Source organism: Dromiciops gliroides, chromosome 6 (genome assembly GCF_019393635.1).
Source record: "Dromiciops gliroides isolate mDroGli1 chromosome 6, mDroGli1.pri, whole genome shotgun sequence".
NCBI classification, from domain to species: domain Eukaryota; kingdom Metazoa; phylum Chordata; class Mammalia; order Microbiotheria; family Microbiotheriidae; genus Dromiciops; species Dromiciops gliroides.
This window is the reverse complement of record NC_057866.1, coordinates 260,670,025-260,690,230: the sequence shown is the minus strand read 5'-3', so window position 1 is coordinate 260,690,230 and position 20,206 is coordinate 260,670,025. Positions and strand designations below refer to the sequence as shown.

Sequence of the window (20,206 nt, the reverse complement as noted above, 5' to 3'; positions counted from 1 at the left end):
AATTTAATTATTAGAAATATACATATATATATGTGTGTGTGTATAGACATATATATGCATCCAAAATAATTAAGCAAAGATTGGGGATCAGGAAAAGTCTTTTTGCAGAAAGAAGATGGTGCTTGAACTTAGTCTTGTTTGTTTGTTTTTTTAGTGAGGCAATGGGGGTTAAGTGATTTGCCCAGGGTCACACAGCTAGTAAGCGTTAAGTGTGTGAGGCCAGATTTGAACTCAGGTACTCCTGACTCCAGGGCCAGTGCTCTATCCACTGCGCCACCTAGCTGCCCTGCTTGAACTTAGTCTTAAAGGTAGAGAAGGACTCTGTGAGGGAAGCAGGAGCTGGATTCTGGGCTTATGGGACAGTGAGTGCAAAGATAGAGAGATGGATGATGGAGTGTTGTGTATGAAGAACAGAGAGAAGAACAGTTTGATAGGATTGCAGCATGTGGGAGAGGGAGTAAGGTCCAGTGAGTATAGGAGAGATTTGGGCTAGTTTGTGAAGGGCTTGAATAGCTAAGCAAAATCTATCTGAGCCAAGAGTTAATAGGAAGCTACTGGAGTTGATTGAGGAGAGTAGTCAAATGGTAATATTTACACTTATTGAAAATTACTTTTTGCAGCAGTGTGGAGGATGAACTGAAGAAGGGAAAGTCATCCTTCATTGCATTCACTAGCACCAGTTACTTGCTAAATAGGTGAAATGACCATTTGAAAGGAAGTAAATGATAAGTTACTGGTTAAGTCTACATGAATACACACAAGATCAAACCCACTCTATAATCAGGGACTTCCACCTCCAAGACAAACCTTTAGAGGTAACTCAGATTAAAAGGAGGTAAATTGCTACTTCTTTTCCAGGCATCTTCCCTTAATGAAACATTTAATCTGCTGGAGGACCCTAGAGGTATATTTAATGACCCACACCACCAATTCATCTAATCCCCCAGCTTGATGTAGTTAGATCTATAGTCTTATGGAGACCAGTATAACCATCATCAATGGTGCACCTTTCCACTTACTGACCATACCACTTTTGTCCATGCTCTGGTTTGGCTGTATTTCTCCTATAACTTTCCTAATGGCGAAAATCACAGAATCACAGACTCTTAGAAGTAGACAGGACACCAGAGATATTTTAGTCTAACCCATGCCTGGAAAAACAACAACAAAAAAACCCTACCAGTTCACCTCTCTTCTCACTGCCTCCAAGAAGGTGAATGTCTCCCCAATTCAAAGAACTTACTGCAGGAAGAGTAACAAGGGCTAACTTCACAAAGTGTTATATTAGAGGACTCCCTATATCATCAGGGAAAAAGGCTCTGTGTCCAGAAGAAGAGTGACTGTGCTGGTCAAACAAAACCCATTAAAAGCAAGCAAGCAAGCAAGCAAACAAACACTAAGATGAAAGAAGATTTTACTAATGCTTGAATAGTTGTTGAGCCAAACTCCAAGTCTATGAAAATGCTGTCTGATAATGACGATGACAATGATAGTAATAATGAAAACAAATAATGTTACAATACAATTATATTATAATAATATGATTATATGATTACATGATTACATGATTACAATATACCTATATATTATATGCGATTTATATACAATTACATTATATGATGTACAAAATGATTATATATCAAATATCAATGCTATAATAATACAATTATTATATTATGTATAGGATTATAATTATATCATATGCATACTATAATTTATATAGCTCTTTAAGGTTTACAAAATAACTTCCAAATATTATTTATTTGATCCTTATAACAGCCCTGGGAGGTAGGTACTATTATTATCCCCATGTTACAGATGAGAAAACAGGTGCACAGAGTTCAAATGAGTATCCTAGTGATCACACAGCTAGTAAGTGTCTGAGGCTGCATGTGTACTCAGGTCTTCCATACTCCAGATCCAGTGCTCTAACCACTGTGCAACCTTGCTCTGCTATCTCTTCTTGTTGTCCAGTCATTTTCAATTGTGTCTGAATCTTCCTGGCCCCATTTGCTTTGGGCCTCATTTATCTATCTATCTATCTATCTATCTATCTATCTATCTATCTATCTATCTATCTATCTATCTATCTATCTATTTATATCTATCTATTTATCTATCTCTCTATTCATTCATTCATCTATTTTCCATTTATTTACTCATTCATGCATGCATTTATTTATTTGTTTGTTTGTTTATTTATTTTTGGGAGTAGTTTGTCATTTCCTCCTCCAGCTCTTTTTATAGATGAGGAAACTGAGGCAAAGAGGTTTAAATGACTTGCCCAGAGTCATGCATCTGATCAGTGTATAAGCAGGATTTGGGCTCAGGAAGATGAGTCTTCCTGACTCTAGGACTGGTGCTCTACCCACTGTGCTACCTTGCTGCCTCTGGAAGCAGCCAATTCTATTTGTGCCTAATTTTCGTGATTGGAAAGGTTTTCCTTGCATCAAGCCTAAACTTGTTTCTTTGCTCATTGTGCTTATTGTTTACAGATCATAGATTGATAGCAAGGAAGGACTTTGGAGACCATATAACACCACTGCCTCCTTTTATGGATGAGGAAGTTGAGGCCCAGGGTGGTGAAATGTTTTGCCTAAGATTATATAAGTTGTAAGTGACAGAGGTAAAATCTGAACCCAGATCCACTTACTCAAAAGTAAGTGGATGGGGGCAGCTAAGTGGCACAGTGGGTAAAGCACCAGACTTGATTCAGGAGAACCTGAGTTCAAATCTGGCCTCAGACACATGACACTTACTAGCTGTGTGACCTTGGGCAAGTCGCTTAACCCTCATTGCCCTGCAAACAAAAAAAGGAAATAGATGATGCCTCTCCCTAGTTCTTTCAAGCAGAAGTAGTCTACAAGTTGACAGCCATTCAGATATTTGAAGCCCATTATTCTCCTCTTCAACGTAAGCCCTTCAACCAATCTTTCTATGTCATGACATCAAGCACTTCAATGTCTTGTCCAAAAAACCCCTTTCAATTTAATGTAATTAGAATTATTATCTTCCCTTATCCATAGATCTGTCAGGCAAAATTTTCCTTTCTCTCCTAATTTGTGTTGTCTGAATCATATACCCATTTTGACTTTGTCTTGGTATACAGTGTGAGATGTTGGTCTTTGCCTAGATTCTGCCAAACTGCTTTCCATTTTCCCAGAAATTTCTGTGAAATAGTGAGTTTTTTATACCTAAAACTTGGTTCTTTGGGTTTTTCAAACACTGGATTGCTATAGTCATTTGCTACTGTGTATTGTGTACCTAATCCATTCCACTGACCCACCACTCTATTTCTTAGCCAAAACCAGATTGTTTTCATGATTACCACTTTGTAATATAGTTTGAAATATGATACTGCTAAACTAGCACTTTTGTCAATAATGTTTGTAGCCATTAAATCGCAATAAGAGATTTTAGCATTAAGCTACCAGCAGTAACTTTGGGAACTGAGTTTAGTGGCCTATCTTCCCAGTAATGCATATTTCCCAGTATGCATATTTCCAAGTAAGGTACTACAGTACATTCCTCCTGGGAAGACTTGATGGGAAATGCTGTATTTCTGCCATTTCAGCCCTAAAGTAGAGCACTGGAGACTGTTCAGAATTACACTTGGTCATCCATGATTCTAGGTGGATACAGTTCTGATGCAACATTAGTTGGATATATCTAGATTAATGATGGTCACAATAGATTTCACCACAGTTTTCCCTCAGCACAGGAGTAGGATGGATGCAACTTTGGTGGTCATTAATTGCCCAGAAATGGTGGCTTGAGATTTCCAAGGCCAACTTGTGCATTATCTCCTGACCTAGTATGGACTTCACAATCTAACTCTTTGCTTCAATGAATAAGGGTTCTGACAGCTCCTTTGGATCTTGGGGCTCTGCAGACACTGCGCTATCAACTCAGCCTAGACATTTTCTTATATTCATTCTCTACTCAATTCAGGCCATACCTCTTTTGCACATGGTTCTTATCATGGCACTGAAAGAATCCTGGGTTTTTGAGTCAGGAGACCTGTGTCCCATTCCTCGTTCTGCCATTTGCTGCTTGCGTGACCTTGGAAAGTCACTTCAGTTCTTTGGACCTCAGTTTCCTTATCTGTAAAATGAGTAGATTGAAATAGATGCTTTCTACAGCAGACCCTTTCCTACTCTAAATCTATACTTTTATCTCCTTCTCTCCTATAATTTGCCTAACCATTCACATGTGTTGGTCATGCCCTGGATGGATAAGCATTATCCCCTTAGCTTGTAGACTGTTCATTATAAGATAGGTACTTAATAAATGCTTGTTGATTGATCAATCAATGTTGTCTTTTTTAATTACCCTTTTTTTGTTTGCTTTGCTGTTTTTATAGATGTGAAGCCACCATTATCTCAGGAACTGAAATGGCCAGACAAATCTGTAAAGAAATATGTCAGGAGGTGGAATCATGGGTGTCCCTTGGCAACAGCAAACCTCATCTTAGTATTATTTTAGTAGGAGACAACCCAGCAAGCCATACCTATGTAAGAAATAAGATAAAAGCTGCTACAGCTGTTGGTAAGTAAGTATTTCAAGAGAACACCTAGATATATCACATGCAGGGCCTTCTTACAGATTTAATTTATACAGATCTTCTGCTATTGAAAATCCTAGACAGTTATTAATATGACTTGGTACCTCATTTCTTATATAAGAGAATGTGAGAAAAGTCAGAAAAGAATCATTTTTTTCTTTTTTTGGCATTAGTTTTACTTAATTTTCTTTGATTAAAAAAGCACAGCTTAGCATGCATTAGTGTGACTAATACATTCTGCTTTTCCTCTGTACATTTATTCAGGGACTAGAGAATCTTAAAGTGAGAAACAGCAAGGGTCATCTATAACACTTCCCTAAATTCTGAATTCCATCTGCTGCATCACTAACAAGTTGTTATTTAAGTGCAGCTCAAATGTTTCTAATCAAAGGAAAACTTACTTTCTGCTGAGGAAAGGGAAAAGGGAAATGAATTCCGGAGACATAAATAAATTGAGAAGTATCTGACAAGTTGAAAATAAAGGGCTTGGCAAAATTGGTTTCACTGGGATCCAAGGGCAGCAAGAAACAGGATTTCTTATGAAATTTGGTCATCTTGCCTTCCAGCGTTCAAGATGGCTACAAGGAAATGGACCACAATTAAGGTAGCTGCAGTATATATGTCACCAACTATTTCAGAAGATGAAAAAGGAGTGAGATTCTATGATGATCTTCATAAGAGCCTTTAAATCAAGTCAAACCTATGCCTTGATATTTGTCATTTCAACATAAATGAGGGCCCAGGTGATGATAGAAAATGGTGGAAAATATGATTTAGGATTAAAAAGTCAAGTCAAGCATGGTGGCTCATACCTATAATTTCTGCTATCAGGGAGACGGAGGCTAATGGATTACTTAAGCTTAATAGTTCTGAACTATAGTAGGCTAAGATAATTAATTGGATGGCCACAATAAGTCTGGCACCACTATGGTGAGATGTTTAGAAGCGAAGAGACCCCAGAGCTACCCAGAAGGGACAAACCATTTTAGATTTGAAATTAAGTGAGTCAAAACTCTTCTTCTGCCAGTTGGTAGTAGGATTGAGACAGTAAGTGGCCACTGTGATTTCAGTGTGGATGAGTTAGAGAAACTCACTTTCAAAGAAAGAAAAAAAAATATGAAGGAATCAAAGGTCCATATACCTTATGCCCATGTATCATTAGTAGTTTAAGAAGAAAATCAGGACAAAAAAGAAAAGAGAAAACTGTATAAACAGGAAATGAATGATAACTATCATGGGAATTATTTCAGAATCAATTGTCAGTTAGCAGTAATTTACACGTATATCTTTTTTTGTTTGTTTGGGTTTTTTTGGAGGGCAAGGGGGCTTAAGTGACTTGCCCAGGGTCACACAGCTAGTAAGTGTCAAGTGTCTGAGGCCAGATTTGAACTCAGGTCCTCCTGAATCCAGGGCCGGTGCTTTATCCACTGCGCCACCTAGCCGCCCCACATGTATATCTTTTATGTACAGAGTTGTGGATGTTGTCTTCCCTCATTAAATGGTGAGCTTATTGAGGTCAAGGATGTGGTTTTTGCCTTTCTTTGAAAATTATAAATACACACAACCACATACATACATATTAATCAGTCTTGTTGACTGACACTGAGCTCTTCATCTTGTTAGAACACAGGTAAAAATGAATGCCAAATTAGAAGGATAATGGTGAAAAGGTGTTGGATGTACTCACAGCTGCTCTGACCTTACCTATTTAGGAAAGCTATTCATGCCCAAAAATGTGAAATGAAAAAAAAAAAGCAATGATATTACCAGATTATCAATCACTGTTTCTTTTGTTTTTTGTTTTCTTTTTCGGGGCAATGGGGGTTAAGTGACTTGCCCAGGGTCACACAGCTAGTAAGTGTCAAGTGTCTGAGGCTGTATTTGAACTCAGGTCCTCCTGAATCCAGGGCTGGTGCTTTATCCACTGTGCCACGTAGCCACCCTCAATCACTGTTTCTTAAGGTAGAGTTGACTATTGAAAAGCAAATGCCACAATGAGGAGGCCAATAGAGCTTAGAGACATTCTCTGGCATGAACCACTTGATTTCTTTGCCAAGTAGAGAAGAATGGCAGTCAAAGGTGACAACTTTTTCACCTTTGTCTAGGTGGTACTGATAATAAATGCTTATTTGCAAAACATTTTTCTTTTTGTTTTTGTTTGGTTTTTGTTTATTTTGGTAGGGCAATGATGGTTAAGTGACTTGCCCAGAGGCACACAGCTAGTAAGTGTCAAGTCTGAGGTGGGATTTGAACTCGGTTCCTCCTGAATCCAGGGCTGGTGCTTTATCCACAGCACAACCTAGCTGCCCCTGTAAAACATTTTTGAAGAGGATATCACTGGCTTGCTCACATTCTTTCGAACCTCAGCTATAATTCTACCTTCTGCAAGAAACCTTTCTTGATCTAATGCTAGTGTCTTCCCCTTAATAGTTATCTTCAATTTATCCTATCTATATCTTCTTTGTACATAGTCCTTTTCACATTGTCTCCTCACTTAGACTATGAGACTCTTGAGAGCAGGCACTGACTTTGTCTTTCTTTGACAGGTAGGTACTTAATGAATGATTTTTGACCTGACTTCTTGACTTGAGAATGCCTGAAGAATATGATTAGTAATCATAAACCATCAAAAAACAGTAGAAGGCATAAGTTGCCTGCAGAAAACTTGATTCAACTAAGTTCAAGACCATTTATAGATGAAACTTGAAGGGAAATAAATAAATAGGAAATGATACAACGTGGCCATTGTTTCTAGAGTGATTTTTTTGTTTTGTTTTGTTTTTGCAGGCAATGGGGGTTGAGTGACTTGCCCAGGGTCACACACCTAGTAAGTGTCAAGTGTCTGAGGCCAGATTTGAACTCAGGTCCTCCTGAATCCAGGGCTGGTGCTTTAACCACTGCGCCATCTAGCTGCCCCTGACTGATTTATTTTTTATCATCAGTGACAGAAGATCTCCATATTTCAACTCTGGAATCTCCCTCCCTGATATGGTATATGAAGAAATAGAAAATAAATTTGGAAAGTATGGACATGAACAAATATATAAGGAGGAAAGCCATACACATTACCATAGAGTTTTAAGGCCTTCGACATAATTTTCCAGTGTTTTTTTTTTAAACTGGTGAAGGCTCCAAAAGGATGTAAAAGATCAGATGTTTTGTGTTTGTTTGTTTGTTTGCTTATTGTGTTTTTTGTATGTTTGTTTGTTTTTTGGTGAGGCAATGAGGGTTAAGTGACTTGCCCAGGATCACACAGCTAGTAAGTGTGAATTATCTGAGGCCAGATTTGAACTCAGGTACTTTTGAATCCAGGGCCGGTGCTTTATCCACTGCACCATCTAGCTGCCCCTTGTTGTTTTTTAAGACACAGGCCTACTTTCTTCTGAAATCCTTCTTTTAAAAAAATTAATTAGTGTGGGTGAGATTAAAGAAAGAAAGAAAAGGCACAAAAATATTTGTAGTAGCTATTTTTGTGGGTGGCAAAAAATTGGAAACTGAGGAGGTGATCATCAATTGGAAAATGACTAGACAAATTATGGTATATGAAATACTGCTGTGCTGTAAAAATTATGATGGGGATTATTTCAGAGAAAGCTTGGAAGATTTGTATGACAGTGATTCTGAATGAAGTGAGCAGAACCAAGTGAGCAGAAGTGAGGAGAACAATTTGTACCATAGCAACCACATCGTAAAGGCAAATAAACTAAAAGATTTAAGAAATCTGCTTTGACCATTCTTGATTCCAGATGACTCCTGATGAAACAGGCTACCCACCTCCTGATTGTTGCTGTTGGTCCTTCATTCTTGAAGAGGACCATGGTGTCAGGATGATTTGCAATGAATTGGATTTAAGTGAGAGAGGGCTATGCAAATTCACCAACTTCACTCTATCCTCTGGAGCCATCTGGGTCCAGTGGCTATATACACACACACACACATATATATATATATACATATATACATATGTATATATATACACATATACAACTGGAGGTGGCCCTGGATGTTTAAGGCCATTGGGCTTAAGTGTTTTGCCTAGGGTCACACAGCTTGTGTCTGAGGTGAGATTTGAACTCAGGTCCTCCCAACTTCAGAGTTGATGCTCTATGCACTGTGCCACCTAGCTACCCCATTCTACCTCCTGATAGAGAGGGGATGGACTCATTTCAGATTGAGAGATTTTTGTACATGGATAATGCAGGAATTTGTTTTGCTTGGCTTGTTTGTAACTGTTTTCATTTTCTTTCTGAATGGAGGATGAGGGGGAGAAGAACGATTCTCATTTGAAAATAAAATTTAGGGGGGAAGCTAGGTGATACAGTGGATAAAGCAATGGCCCTCGATTCAGGAGGACCTGAATTCAAATTTGGCCCCAGACACTTGACACTTACTAGTTGTGTTTTGTGACCCTGGGCAAGTCACTTAACCCTCATTGTCCTGCCCTCCCCAAATTAATTTGAAAAATATAAAATCTTACAGCAAAAATCATTATTTTTGTTAGACTTTTGTGAGTTTATTAGACTTTTGTGTTAGGATCATACACAATTTTATTTTCTTTCTTTCAGAAGTATAGATTTCCCCAAAATCTTTATGAGAATGTTCTATGCATGTTTCAATTGTATTTTTGACAGTAAAATGAGCGACAAAAGAGAGCAATGGGTAGAGCCAACCTCAAAGTAGTCAGAGAGACTTGGCTTGAAGTCTCACCTCTGCCATCCACTAGCTTTGTGACACTGGGCAAGTCAATTAACCTCTTATATACTAAAAATATACTAAGACTATAAGTTAAAGGAAAGACGTTGACCTACATTGGTAAAGAGAATTCCCTAAAGGAAGATCTTTTTAGCAAAGAATTCAGAGGTCTGGTTTAAAAAAAAAAGGTAGAGAGAGCAGCTAGAGAATTTCATAGAAAGGTCTCTATAGTACCTCAAACAATTAAGAGAGATAGAAATAACACAACATTCTGGTGGTTTCAGTTGTTGTTTTGTGCTGATTATTTTATTTTGTTTATTTATTTTAATTTTTTTTGTCTATTTCTCCACCAGGTTTGAAGTGTGCCAGCCACTCACAGGACCATTCCTACAATTTATCATCCTGAGAACTTTGACCTTTTCTGTTTCTGATTTGGGGTCGCTGAATTTTTGTTAAGCAGCCAGATACTCCCCTTGCTTGAGGGAACTTAATATATTGATGTTGGACTTAGTATAGTCACCCAATTGACCTAGCCCCCTGCAGCTCAGTAATCTTGAGCTCAAGCCATCTGGTAGCTTCACCCTCAAAGCTACTAGGTGATACAGTGTGTAGAGAGCTGTGCCTGGAGTTAGGAAGAACCGAGTTCAAATCCAGCCTCAGACACTGCTGGAAAGGAGCATTGAAATGTACCCACTGTCCTAGCCACATCTAATAAATACCTGAATAATTATTATCTGACCCCTGTATGTTTGTTTGTTTTTTTCCTAGGCATTGTTAGTGAGGTCATTTTGAAACCTAAAGACGTTTCTCAGGAAGAACTTTTGGACATAACTGAGCAACTGAACATGGACTCAAGAGTTAGTGGTATATTAGTTCAACTGCCTTTGCCAGGTAATATAATTTTATGGTGTGTCTTGGGTGTAACTCTCAGGGAAGAAATGCCATGTTTTATGGCTCTTCAGAGTATTGAACTTCATTTTAAAAATATTGGAAAAGAGACTAGTGTAAAGATGTGTCTCTTCTAGCATGAAAATGCTGAGGGTTTTTGAAATTATTTTATTCTGTAGCTTTATTTTCAGTGGAGTAGATTAAAATGCCACAAAATAGAACGACAAATGATACTATAGGCTAAGATACAATATTGCATAGCTCTGCAAGATTTTCTGTTAGTTTTGTTAAGGGCTAAAATTCTAGCTAGTCTGTCTAAAATATCTAATGAGTGGTCGCCAATAAATTATAAGCTTTAGCAAGAGTTAGACTTTTAAGCATTTATTAAGGAGAATAAGAATTTGGTAAAGAGAGAGAAAGGCCTAGATTCCTATCTATTAAAGGGAGAGCACATTTCTAGCTCCACTCTCCACCAGAGTCCAAAGGAAAGAGCGTGAGACCGAGCGCCAGTCTCTTCCTTCCTCCTCCCACTAGTCCGCGTCACTTCCTGAAGCCTGGTCTTGCCCTCAAAGACCTTTGCTTCATGGGCAGAACTCTTCTACAGTAAGTCTCCAGCAGGTGGCGTCATTCCAATTGTTACAGTCCCCCCTGTTGTTCCTCAAGAAACAAAATGTTTCCTTGACGGAACAGTAAAAACAATATAATAACTATTGCTAACTAATAATATGTGAACAACAATATAGAAAAGGAAGAGAGGAAAGTTTTGTCCAGAGGGGCGATTTTTTTTTTTTTGTCCTCATGAACCGACGCTTTGACATTGGTCTTGCAAAGGGAGGGCCTCTGCAGAGAATACATGTTACAGATGGTGTATATTATAACAGAAAGAGAAAAAAAAACAACAAAAACAACAAATCAAAACTGTTCATTTAAAGTCTCTGAAAGTCTTTTCTCAGATGTCCTCTAGGTGTAGTCATGGAATGGAAGTCTTTTCAGGGGTTGAGGTATGGATGCTGGTAATCAGCCAGGAAAATTTCCTACAAAATTGAGCTTAACACAACTTTAAAATAGCTTTGTCAATAATAAAATCAAACAATGAAAGTTCTCAAAAACATGTCTAAGGGAATACAGAATCTTAGTTGTTACACATGAAACATATAATAAAACAAAAATTGAAACATTCTTTAAAATTATAATATTACTATAGTCCCCCCCTTATGGAGGGTAATTGAGAAGACAATTGCTGCAATATTAATTATTAAAAATAATTTTTATCTGTTTCATCACTTTTTGCATCATCTGCCTAATTATCCTCATGCCATTATGAGAAATTTTAAAATCTAATATAATTAGTAACAGATGTCAAGGCCAAATTCAACACTGTTATTTATCATGACACCTGAGATAATTATGGGGGTTACCATAAAAGAACAGAGAAATGATGGGATATGAGCATTCCCACACTTGAGCAATATATACTGCCCATGCAGTATGCCAGGTTTAAAATAGGTGGATGGAATATATTTCCATGCCACCGAACATATTGGAGGAAACTGAGTCAGACTTAATCAGATGCATGGGATTGAGATGTCCATGGCATCAGGCATATAGGAGGGAGCATAGAAGCCAGGTGTAGAAGTGAGATGGGTGGGATGAATACTTCCAGCCATCTGTACAATATTGTGGGGAAAAAGAGAATAAAATATTAAACCAAGAGAATCCAACCTCAACATTTGTCAAAAGCTGTTCCCTCGGCCATACCTTGACTTCATGCATGTCTTCCCTCATGTGACAGTTCAGTGTCTGCTCTTGCATGTATTCCTCTTGTGATTGGATGGCATCTTGGCCAACTGGCATCTGATAACTCAGAATAAAGGCAATTAATGTCTTAAATGATAAGTTCCCATAATCCAAGTCTCATATGGATTTAAAAATTGAGGATAATAAATGATTGCAAAAAATGTGAATACATCTTGACTCAGAATATAATATATAATTATGCAACAATTTCAAATAATACCTTTTTTTTACTTAGCATACAATTACTTTTTTGAAAAATCTGAACATATTTAAATGCAAGTTAAAGCACAACACAATCTCAAAGACAACTTTTACAAATGTTCCCCTCTTTTTTTTTTTTTTTTGGAATATGCTTATCAAAAATAATACTTCTAGAATCAATTTACACTTGCCATGGCAAACAATTTGCTAGGGAAATGCTTTAAAGAGTTTGATCAAATAATCAGTTGAGAAAAAATAACAAAAACAAACAACTCAGAATATGGGAGCACAATACTCCTAGAATTAACATTGTATTATGAAATCAAAACCATCTTGCAATGTTTCAAAATTAGAGAGATGAATAAATAGAAAAAAATACACACGGAACAATAAAAGACAATGAAATTCAAACTAGGGAAATCTAAATGAATATGAACTTAATATTAATAAGAGTATTATAAAATATAAACTTGATCATATGACTATAAAAAGCTTTACAAATATTCTCCTTGTTTTAGAAACTAAGTATAAGACACAATCTCAAAAGCATGAAAATCTCTATGAAAATAAACCCATACCATTAATTTCAAAATGTATATATAATAGCATAGAAATCCTATGTAACCTCTGAACTGATACTATTACTCTGAGTGAATTCAGAACACTTTTGATTCTGATATCTAAAATCCCCAACACTCATATCAATACCTTGCCCCTTACTTCTACATTTCTGTACAATATATACCCTTCCATGGCAAAAGAAGCAGAGTCTTGAACTATGTTGATGATTGTCATTCTTATACAGCTTAAATTTTTCTTCTTTAACCCCTCTATATTGTCTGTCAGTCTTTTCACCATACAAATGCTTTATAAGATTACTAATGAAAGACAAAAGCAGGTTAGCAAAATTATCAACAAAACGAGCATATCTGGAATTTAAAGGGTTTTCTAAGGTTGTCTCAGAAGCACAGCCAGGCTGGGGAAGGGCTGAGCCTGAATCTGCAAATGTAGTTAGAGAAAGTTGAGCATGCGCATCAGATCTCTGGACTTCCCAGGCAGGGGAAGCAATGGGCTTGGCCATGGGAGGAGTAGAGGGTGGGGTCTGGAGAGGAGGGGAGGGACCAGCACAATTTGAATCAGACTTGATTTTGAACTCAGGCCTGGATTCCTCTTCCCCCACTTTGCCTCCAGGTGCTAGGGGATTAAAAGCTTCTAGAGGGTGGGTCATTGCCTCCAGGCATGCAAAATTAAAGCAACAATTACTGTTAGAACTGGGAAAAGCTGCGGGAATCTCTTCAGGTTTCTCTGAAAAAGCATGGTTGGGAGAGGGAGAGATATTTCCTTGTGTGAGTAAGTTGCTGGCTCTTTTAACAAAAATAAAAAGAAAAATAGAAAATCCACAAAAACAAAGCATTAACATGATCTTATCTCCCATTTGTCTGGTTAAACAGACTAAAATAAAAAATAGGATAATTAGGGAGTTTAAAAGGTCCATTCGAAAAAAATTTAAAGGAAAACACAGCCAGTACACCAGTACTTAGCAGTTAAAGGGAGAGGGAGGGGAAATTTCTTACCCAACCAGAAGATCAGAAGAAGACTGAGGGTTAGCTTTCCTCTTCGTGGTCAGCCATCTGTTAAGGCTAAAATTCTAGCTAGTCTGTCTAAAATATCTAATGAGTGGTCGCCAATAAATTATAAGCTTTAGCAAGAGTTAGACTTTTAAGCATTTATTAAGGAGAATAAGAATTTGGTAAAGAGAGAGAAAGGCCTAGATTCCTATCTATTAAAGGGAGAGCACATTTCTAGCTCCACTCTCCACCAGAGTCCAAAGGAAAGAGCGTGAGACCGAGCGCCAGTCTCTTCCTTCCTCCTCCCACTAGTCCGCGTCACTTCCTGAAGCCTGGTCTTGCCCTCAAAGACCTTTGCTTCATGGGCAGAACTCTTCTACAGTAAGTCTCCAGCAGGTGGCGTCATTCCAATCATTACAGTTTTGACCATTGGATACATAGCTTGTTGGGTTTCACAAGCATTTACTAAGTATCCATTTTATTCCAGGACAAAAGATATATGTGCCTATCTATAGTCATGAAAACATATGTAATCTTATCCCACAATTTGACCACAAATGTTATCTGATATAAGCAGCAATGTGGTGCCATGGATAGAATAGTGGACTTGGTTAATTGTATTATCAGGCAGCAAGACGGAGCAGTTGATAGAGCCTTGGATGTGGAGTCAAGAAGGCACTTAACCGCTGGGCAAGTCATTTAACCACTGTCTAACTGAGTTTTCTCATCTGTAAAATGGTGATAATAAAAGTACTTCCTCCTAAGGGAAGTAACCTCCTAGGGTTTCTGTGAAGATAAGATGTGGTCATGTTTGTAAGTCTTATAAACAATCATACACACATATAGCTAATGTATGTGTATATATATACATATATATTAGTTATGTATATACATGTAGAGAGCTTTGTAAACCCATAAGCCCTATATAAGTGTTAGTTATTATTACTATTGTGTTAATGTGTAATTTATCTATATTGATGCTGCATTATTTACTTGGTTCCACCAAGAATACAAGATAATATTTCTTTTTCTCCAAACTATTTGCAAAGCATGGTAGTAGCTATAATTATTTGTAAAAATGTTATGTAATGCCAGTACATTATAAAGTTATGAAATACTAGCCCTAGAAATGACTTAGATATCATTAAGTCCAGTGGACAGCTAGGTGACTAGGTGCATAGAGTGCTGGACCTGGAGTCACAAAGACTTGAGTTCAAATCCTGCCTCAGATACTTAAGTGATTCCAGGCAAGTCACTTAACCCTGTTTGCCTCAATTTCCTTATATACATACACACACATACACACATATATGTATGTATACACACACACACACACACACACACACACACACATATATATATATATATACATATATATATATATATATATATATATATACACATACATACATATGAGAGAGAGAGACAGAGAAGGAAATGGAAAACTAGTATCTTTGCCAGAAAACTCCAAATGGGAAAATGAAGAGTTGGACATGATTGAACAACAACAAATCATGAAGTCCAACCTTCTCATCTTATGGAAGAATAGACCGAGGTCTACAGTGACCGCCATAGAGTCTGTCATTAAGAGTTTTAAATTTATTTTCTATTGGCTTTAGTGTGGCCATTTTGTTTTGAAAGAAAATCATATAAGGGGCTGAAGTGTTTTGGTGTGAAATGTTTAATTCAGGCGATTAATTGGTTAGAGGTAAAAGGATTTCTGGCTCAGCTCGATGATTAGCATTTCATGGACTAGTTGTAAATTATAGAAATCCCCCTTAATGTCTGTTGATCAATATGCAAATTGGCCTGATGCAAATTTTCCCCTTCTGCTGTTTTAGATATGTAAACCTCCTTCCTCTCCCTTTGCCTGCTATTAAATTTACAAGTTTATCTATGAAATATAAACCTTTTCTTTTCCCTTTTGGCTGCTGCAAATTCCAATTATATCCTTCTTGCTGATGTAAGGAAGGACCATATAAGAAATATAAAAACTATCCAGTGTTCACGAGTCATTTAGATAACATGAGCCTATTCTCTGAGCGTATACTTAAATTGACTAATAAAAATGCCTCTGCATGTTGATGAGTATAATTGGCTGCAGGAGCTATCAACAAATCCTTCAATATTCAATATTCAAATCCTGGATAGCAGGAGTAAGCATATTTAAATTTAATATTGAAATATAGCTTTTTGGAAAGTGCTGGCAGGTCATTTGCTGACCAGCCCTTTTAGATTCATTTCCCCTCCTAAAAAACAAACAAAAAAAGATGGATGACACATACATTTTATTGTGGTTTTCCTTATCTCGTAATTGTTATACTCCACTTTTATCTCTAATTCCTGAGTTCAAATCCAACCTTAGACACTTGACAGTTGCTAGCTGTGACCCTGGGCAAGTCACTTAACCCTCATTGGCCTGACCCTCCCCCCGAAAAAAAACCCAAATCCATATACCATTTTTGTACTTTGAAAGAATCATTATTCTGTTGGTGTGGCTCCTCCTTTTACAAATGTAGATTACACCTTCCATGTTTCATTAGTTTCTATGGTTGAAAAATTAATTTAAAAAATTTAAAAATTAAGTCCCACCATTTTAGGGTTTTAGATAACCCTGTTCCCTTCACTTCGGTAGACTTTCCCTTGGAGAGCAGACACAATCTGTTCCTGTGGCAGGAACATAAAGTCACCAGGCAGAGTGGTTTACAAACATTCTAAAACTTAAACTCTTCTGCATAGTGGAAAGCACGTAGGATTCAGAATCACAGGTCTCGAAGTCAAATCCCAACCCTATTACTTGTATGACTGTAGGCAGTTCACTTAACTTGTCTGGGTCTTAGTTTCCTCATTTGTAAAATGAAGGGTGGCCCTCCATGACTTCTGAAGTCCCCTTCAGCTCTAAATCAATGAGCCTATGAAGACTTAAACAAGTCTCTTCCCCTCCCTTTTTAAATAGTTATCTCCAGATAGCTATATTCTTATCCCAGGGATGTGTATAGAATTCCTCTTTAGAATTTAGCACTCTCTCCTTCTTAGGATTTCTGGCAGCTAAGTGGCTCAGTGGATAGAGAGTTGGGCCTGGAGTCAGGAAGACTTGAATAAGAATTTGAATAAGAAATACAAATTCTGCTTCAGACATTTACTAGTTGTGTGACAGTGGGCATGTCACTTAAGCTGTTTGCCTCAGTTTCCTCAACTGTAAGCTGGGAATAATAATAGCACCTGTCAGGGGGAGGGAGGGGAGGGAGGGAGAAAAATCTGAAATTGTAAAGCTTGTATAAACAAAAGTTGAGAACTATCTTTACATGTAACGGAAAAAATAAAATACCTTATATGTAAAAAAAAAAAATAATAGCACCTGTCTTCCAAGGTTGTTGTGAGGATCAAATGAGATAATTGTATGTCAAGTGTCTAGCACAGTACCTGGCCCAAAGTAGGTGCTTTAAAAAATGCTTATTTTTTTTCTTCCTGGGCTCACACTTGAAGTCTTCCTACCTTTGCAGGACACTCTAGAGCTTGTGTCCTGCTGGCCTAGCCTTTAGGAACCCAGGGTCACTCCCATGTCATGACTCAGCCACATCCTACCCCTTGATCCAGAAATGCCACTGCTAGGTGTATTACCCAGAGGTCAGTGAAAAAAAAATTAAAGACCCCATGTAGGGGGCAGCTAGGAGGCACAGTGGATAGAGCAACAGCCCTGGAGTCAGGAGGACCTGAGTTCAAATCTGGTCTCAGACGCTTGACACTAGCTGTGTGACCCTGGGCAAGTCACTTAACCCCAATTACCTCAGAACCAAAACCAAACCAAAGAAAAAAACCATGTAGACCAAAATATTTTTATCAAAAATATTTATGGTGGCAAAGAACTAGAAATAAAATAGATGCCTATCATTTGGGGAATAGCTAAACAAATTGTTTTACATGAATGTAATGAAATATTACTGGGTTTTAAAGTTTTTTCTTTTTTAAAATACTTTTTTATTTAAAGTTTTGAGTTCCAAATTCTGTTTCTCCCTCCCTCCCTTCCCTCCCTCATCCCTCAGGTGATAAACAATTAGATATAGGTTATGCATGTGCAATCATGTAAAATATTGCCACATTAGTCATTTTGTATAAGGAAACTTGAATAAAAGAAAAAAAGAAAGTGAAAAATAGCATGCTTCAGTCTGTATTCAGTCAATATTAGTTCTTTTTTTGGAGGTGGATAGTATGCTTCATCATTAGTCCTTTGAGATTGTTTTAGATCATTGTATTGCTGAAAATAGTTGTCATTCACAGTTATTCATTGAACAGTATTGCTGTCACTGTGCACAAAGTTCTCCTGGTTCTGCCACTTATAAGTTCATATAAATCATTTCAGGCCTTTCTGAAAGCATCCTGCTCGTCATTTCTTGTAGCACAATAACATTCCATCACATTCATATACCACAGCTTGTTCAGCCATTCCCTACTTTATGGGCATCCCTATGATTTCCAATTCTTAGCCACCACAAAAAGAGCCACTATAAATATTTGTGTACAAATATGTCTTTTTCTCTTTTTTGGGATATCTCTGGCATATAAACCTAGCTGTGGTAGAATATTACTATTAATAAATGATGAATATGATGAATGCAGAGAAGAATGGAAAATTTTATCTGAACTGATGCACAGTGAATTAAGAAGAATCAGATAAACAATATATAGAATGATGGCAACAGCGTAAATGAAAAGATCAATAACAACAAAACAATCAACACTGAATGCTATAAAATTATAGTGACCAAACTTGGTCCCAAAGAAGAGGTATAAGAAGGAACCCTACCCATTTCTTTGCAGAGGCTTTGGGTCTTCAGTTGTAGAACACTGAATATTAGTGCAAAAAGGGGAAAAACATTTCAGCAAAGCTAACCAACACATATAAAAAAAAAAGACTTTTAAAATTCTTTGTTATAATGTAAGGGATTACATTTCGCTCTGGGAGCAAAAAGAGGGAGAAATATACTGGGAAATGGAAAAGTGTTAGAGAAACAAAAGATATCAACTGAAATTTATTTAATTGTTACTCGCAAATTTCTCGATAATGCACTAGATTTTCTTTTGTTAAGAATACATTTATTTTTGGGGCAGCTAGATGGCGCAGTGGATAGAGCACTGGCCCTAGAGTCAGGAGTACCTGAGTTCAAATCCGACCTCAGACACTTAACACTTACTAGCTGTGTGACCCTGGGCAAGTCACTTAACCCCAATTGCCTCACTAAAAAAAAAAAAAAAAAAGAATACATTTATTTTTGCAGAAAGCATTCAAATTAAGGTGATTTTATCAGGATTCAGTCACTAGATGGCAATGTTGTTCCATATGTGATGAGTTATTACCTAGGCTTAACTCTCTGGCTCACTGTCTCAAAGCCAGGCAAGGTACATACATCACCCTTCAGGTTTCCTGGGAACCCTGAATAGGGTAGGAGGCTTGGGGCAACTTGTTCTCCACTGCCATTGGCTGAAACTCTCACTAGCTGTGTTTCCTCCCCCTACCCACTCTTAGAGGCCAGTGACTAGCACCAAATTCCATTTACCACTAAAAATTGATTAGGTTTTTGTTTTGTTTTGTGTGTTTTTTTGCGGGGCAATGAGGGTTAAGTGACTTGCCCAAGGTCACACAACTAGTAAGTGTCAAGTGTCTGAGGCAGGATTTAACTCAGGTCCTCCTGAATCCAGAGACAGTGCTTTAGCTACTGTGCCACCTAGCTGCCACCAGGTTTTGTTTTGTTTTGTTTTAACCAAAAGTATATTTATGTCAGAAATATAATGTACAAATACTATTCCCAACACCTCTGAGCCATACCTTCCTTTGCATCACCAAGTTCTCTGGGTGGATTAAGCTCAAAATTTAGCTCCATTCTCCATAGCATTGATCCCACCAGTTCACATCCAGATTTGGTATGACTGCTGGATAAATCTGGACTGAAGTTCTTAAGTCATTTCTGAAAATGATATCTTTCTCTCTGGGGCATCAGAACTGAGACACCCAACCTGTATTTTGACTCCTGGATTCCTATGGTTCACTCACCCAAACTTTCAAAACTCCTAAGACTGAAGACTCCACTCCCATTACTGGACTCCTTGAGTGAGTCAGAGATCCCCCAAAAGCAAATGAGGCAATGATATATCGTGGTTTGTGATTGTGATGGAAGGTTATTATGTTATAAGTGGTAAGCAGGATGTTCTCAGAAAAACCTGGAAAGACTTACAGGAGTTGATGCAAAGTGAAATGTACTATGTACAAAGTAACAGCAATATTTTAAGATGATTAGCTTTGAATGACTTGGCTATTCTCAACAATACAATGACCCAAGACAACTCTGAAGGATTTATGATGAAAAATGCTATCTATCCCCAGAGAAAGAATTGATGGTGTCTGAATACAGATTGAAATGTACTTTTTAAAACTTTTTTCTTTAGGTTTTTTTCTCTATGTTTTCTTTCACAACATGACTAATATGGAAATATGTTTTAC

The 20,206-nt window shown here is 37.4% G+C and overlaps 1 protein-coding gene across 4 annotated transcripts in view; it reads left to right on the top strand.

Annotated features, from left to right (window-relative positions):
• The window catches only part of MTHFD2L (methylenetetrahydrofolate dehydrogenase (NADP+ dependent) 2 like), a 146,387-nt gene that overhangs the window by 26,774 nt on the left and 99,407 nt on the right, over nucleotides 1–20,206 (top strand). For all 4 annotated transcript variants that reach the window (XM_043971881.1, XM_043971879.1, XM_043971883.1 and 1 more), the window contains exons 2-3: nucleotides 4,364–4,548; nucleotides 10,025–10,147. In XM_043971881.1, the coding sequence (XP_043827816.1) occupies nucleotides 4,364–4,548; nucleotides 10,025–10,147 (308 nt within the window). The remainder of the gene's footprint in view (nucleotides 1–4,363; nucleotides 4,549–10,024; nucleotides 10,148–20,206) is intronic.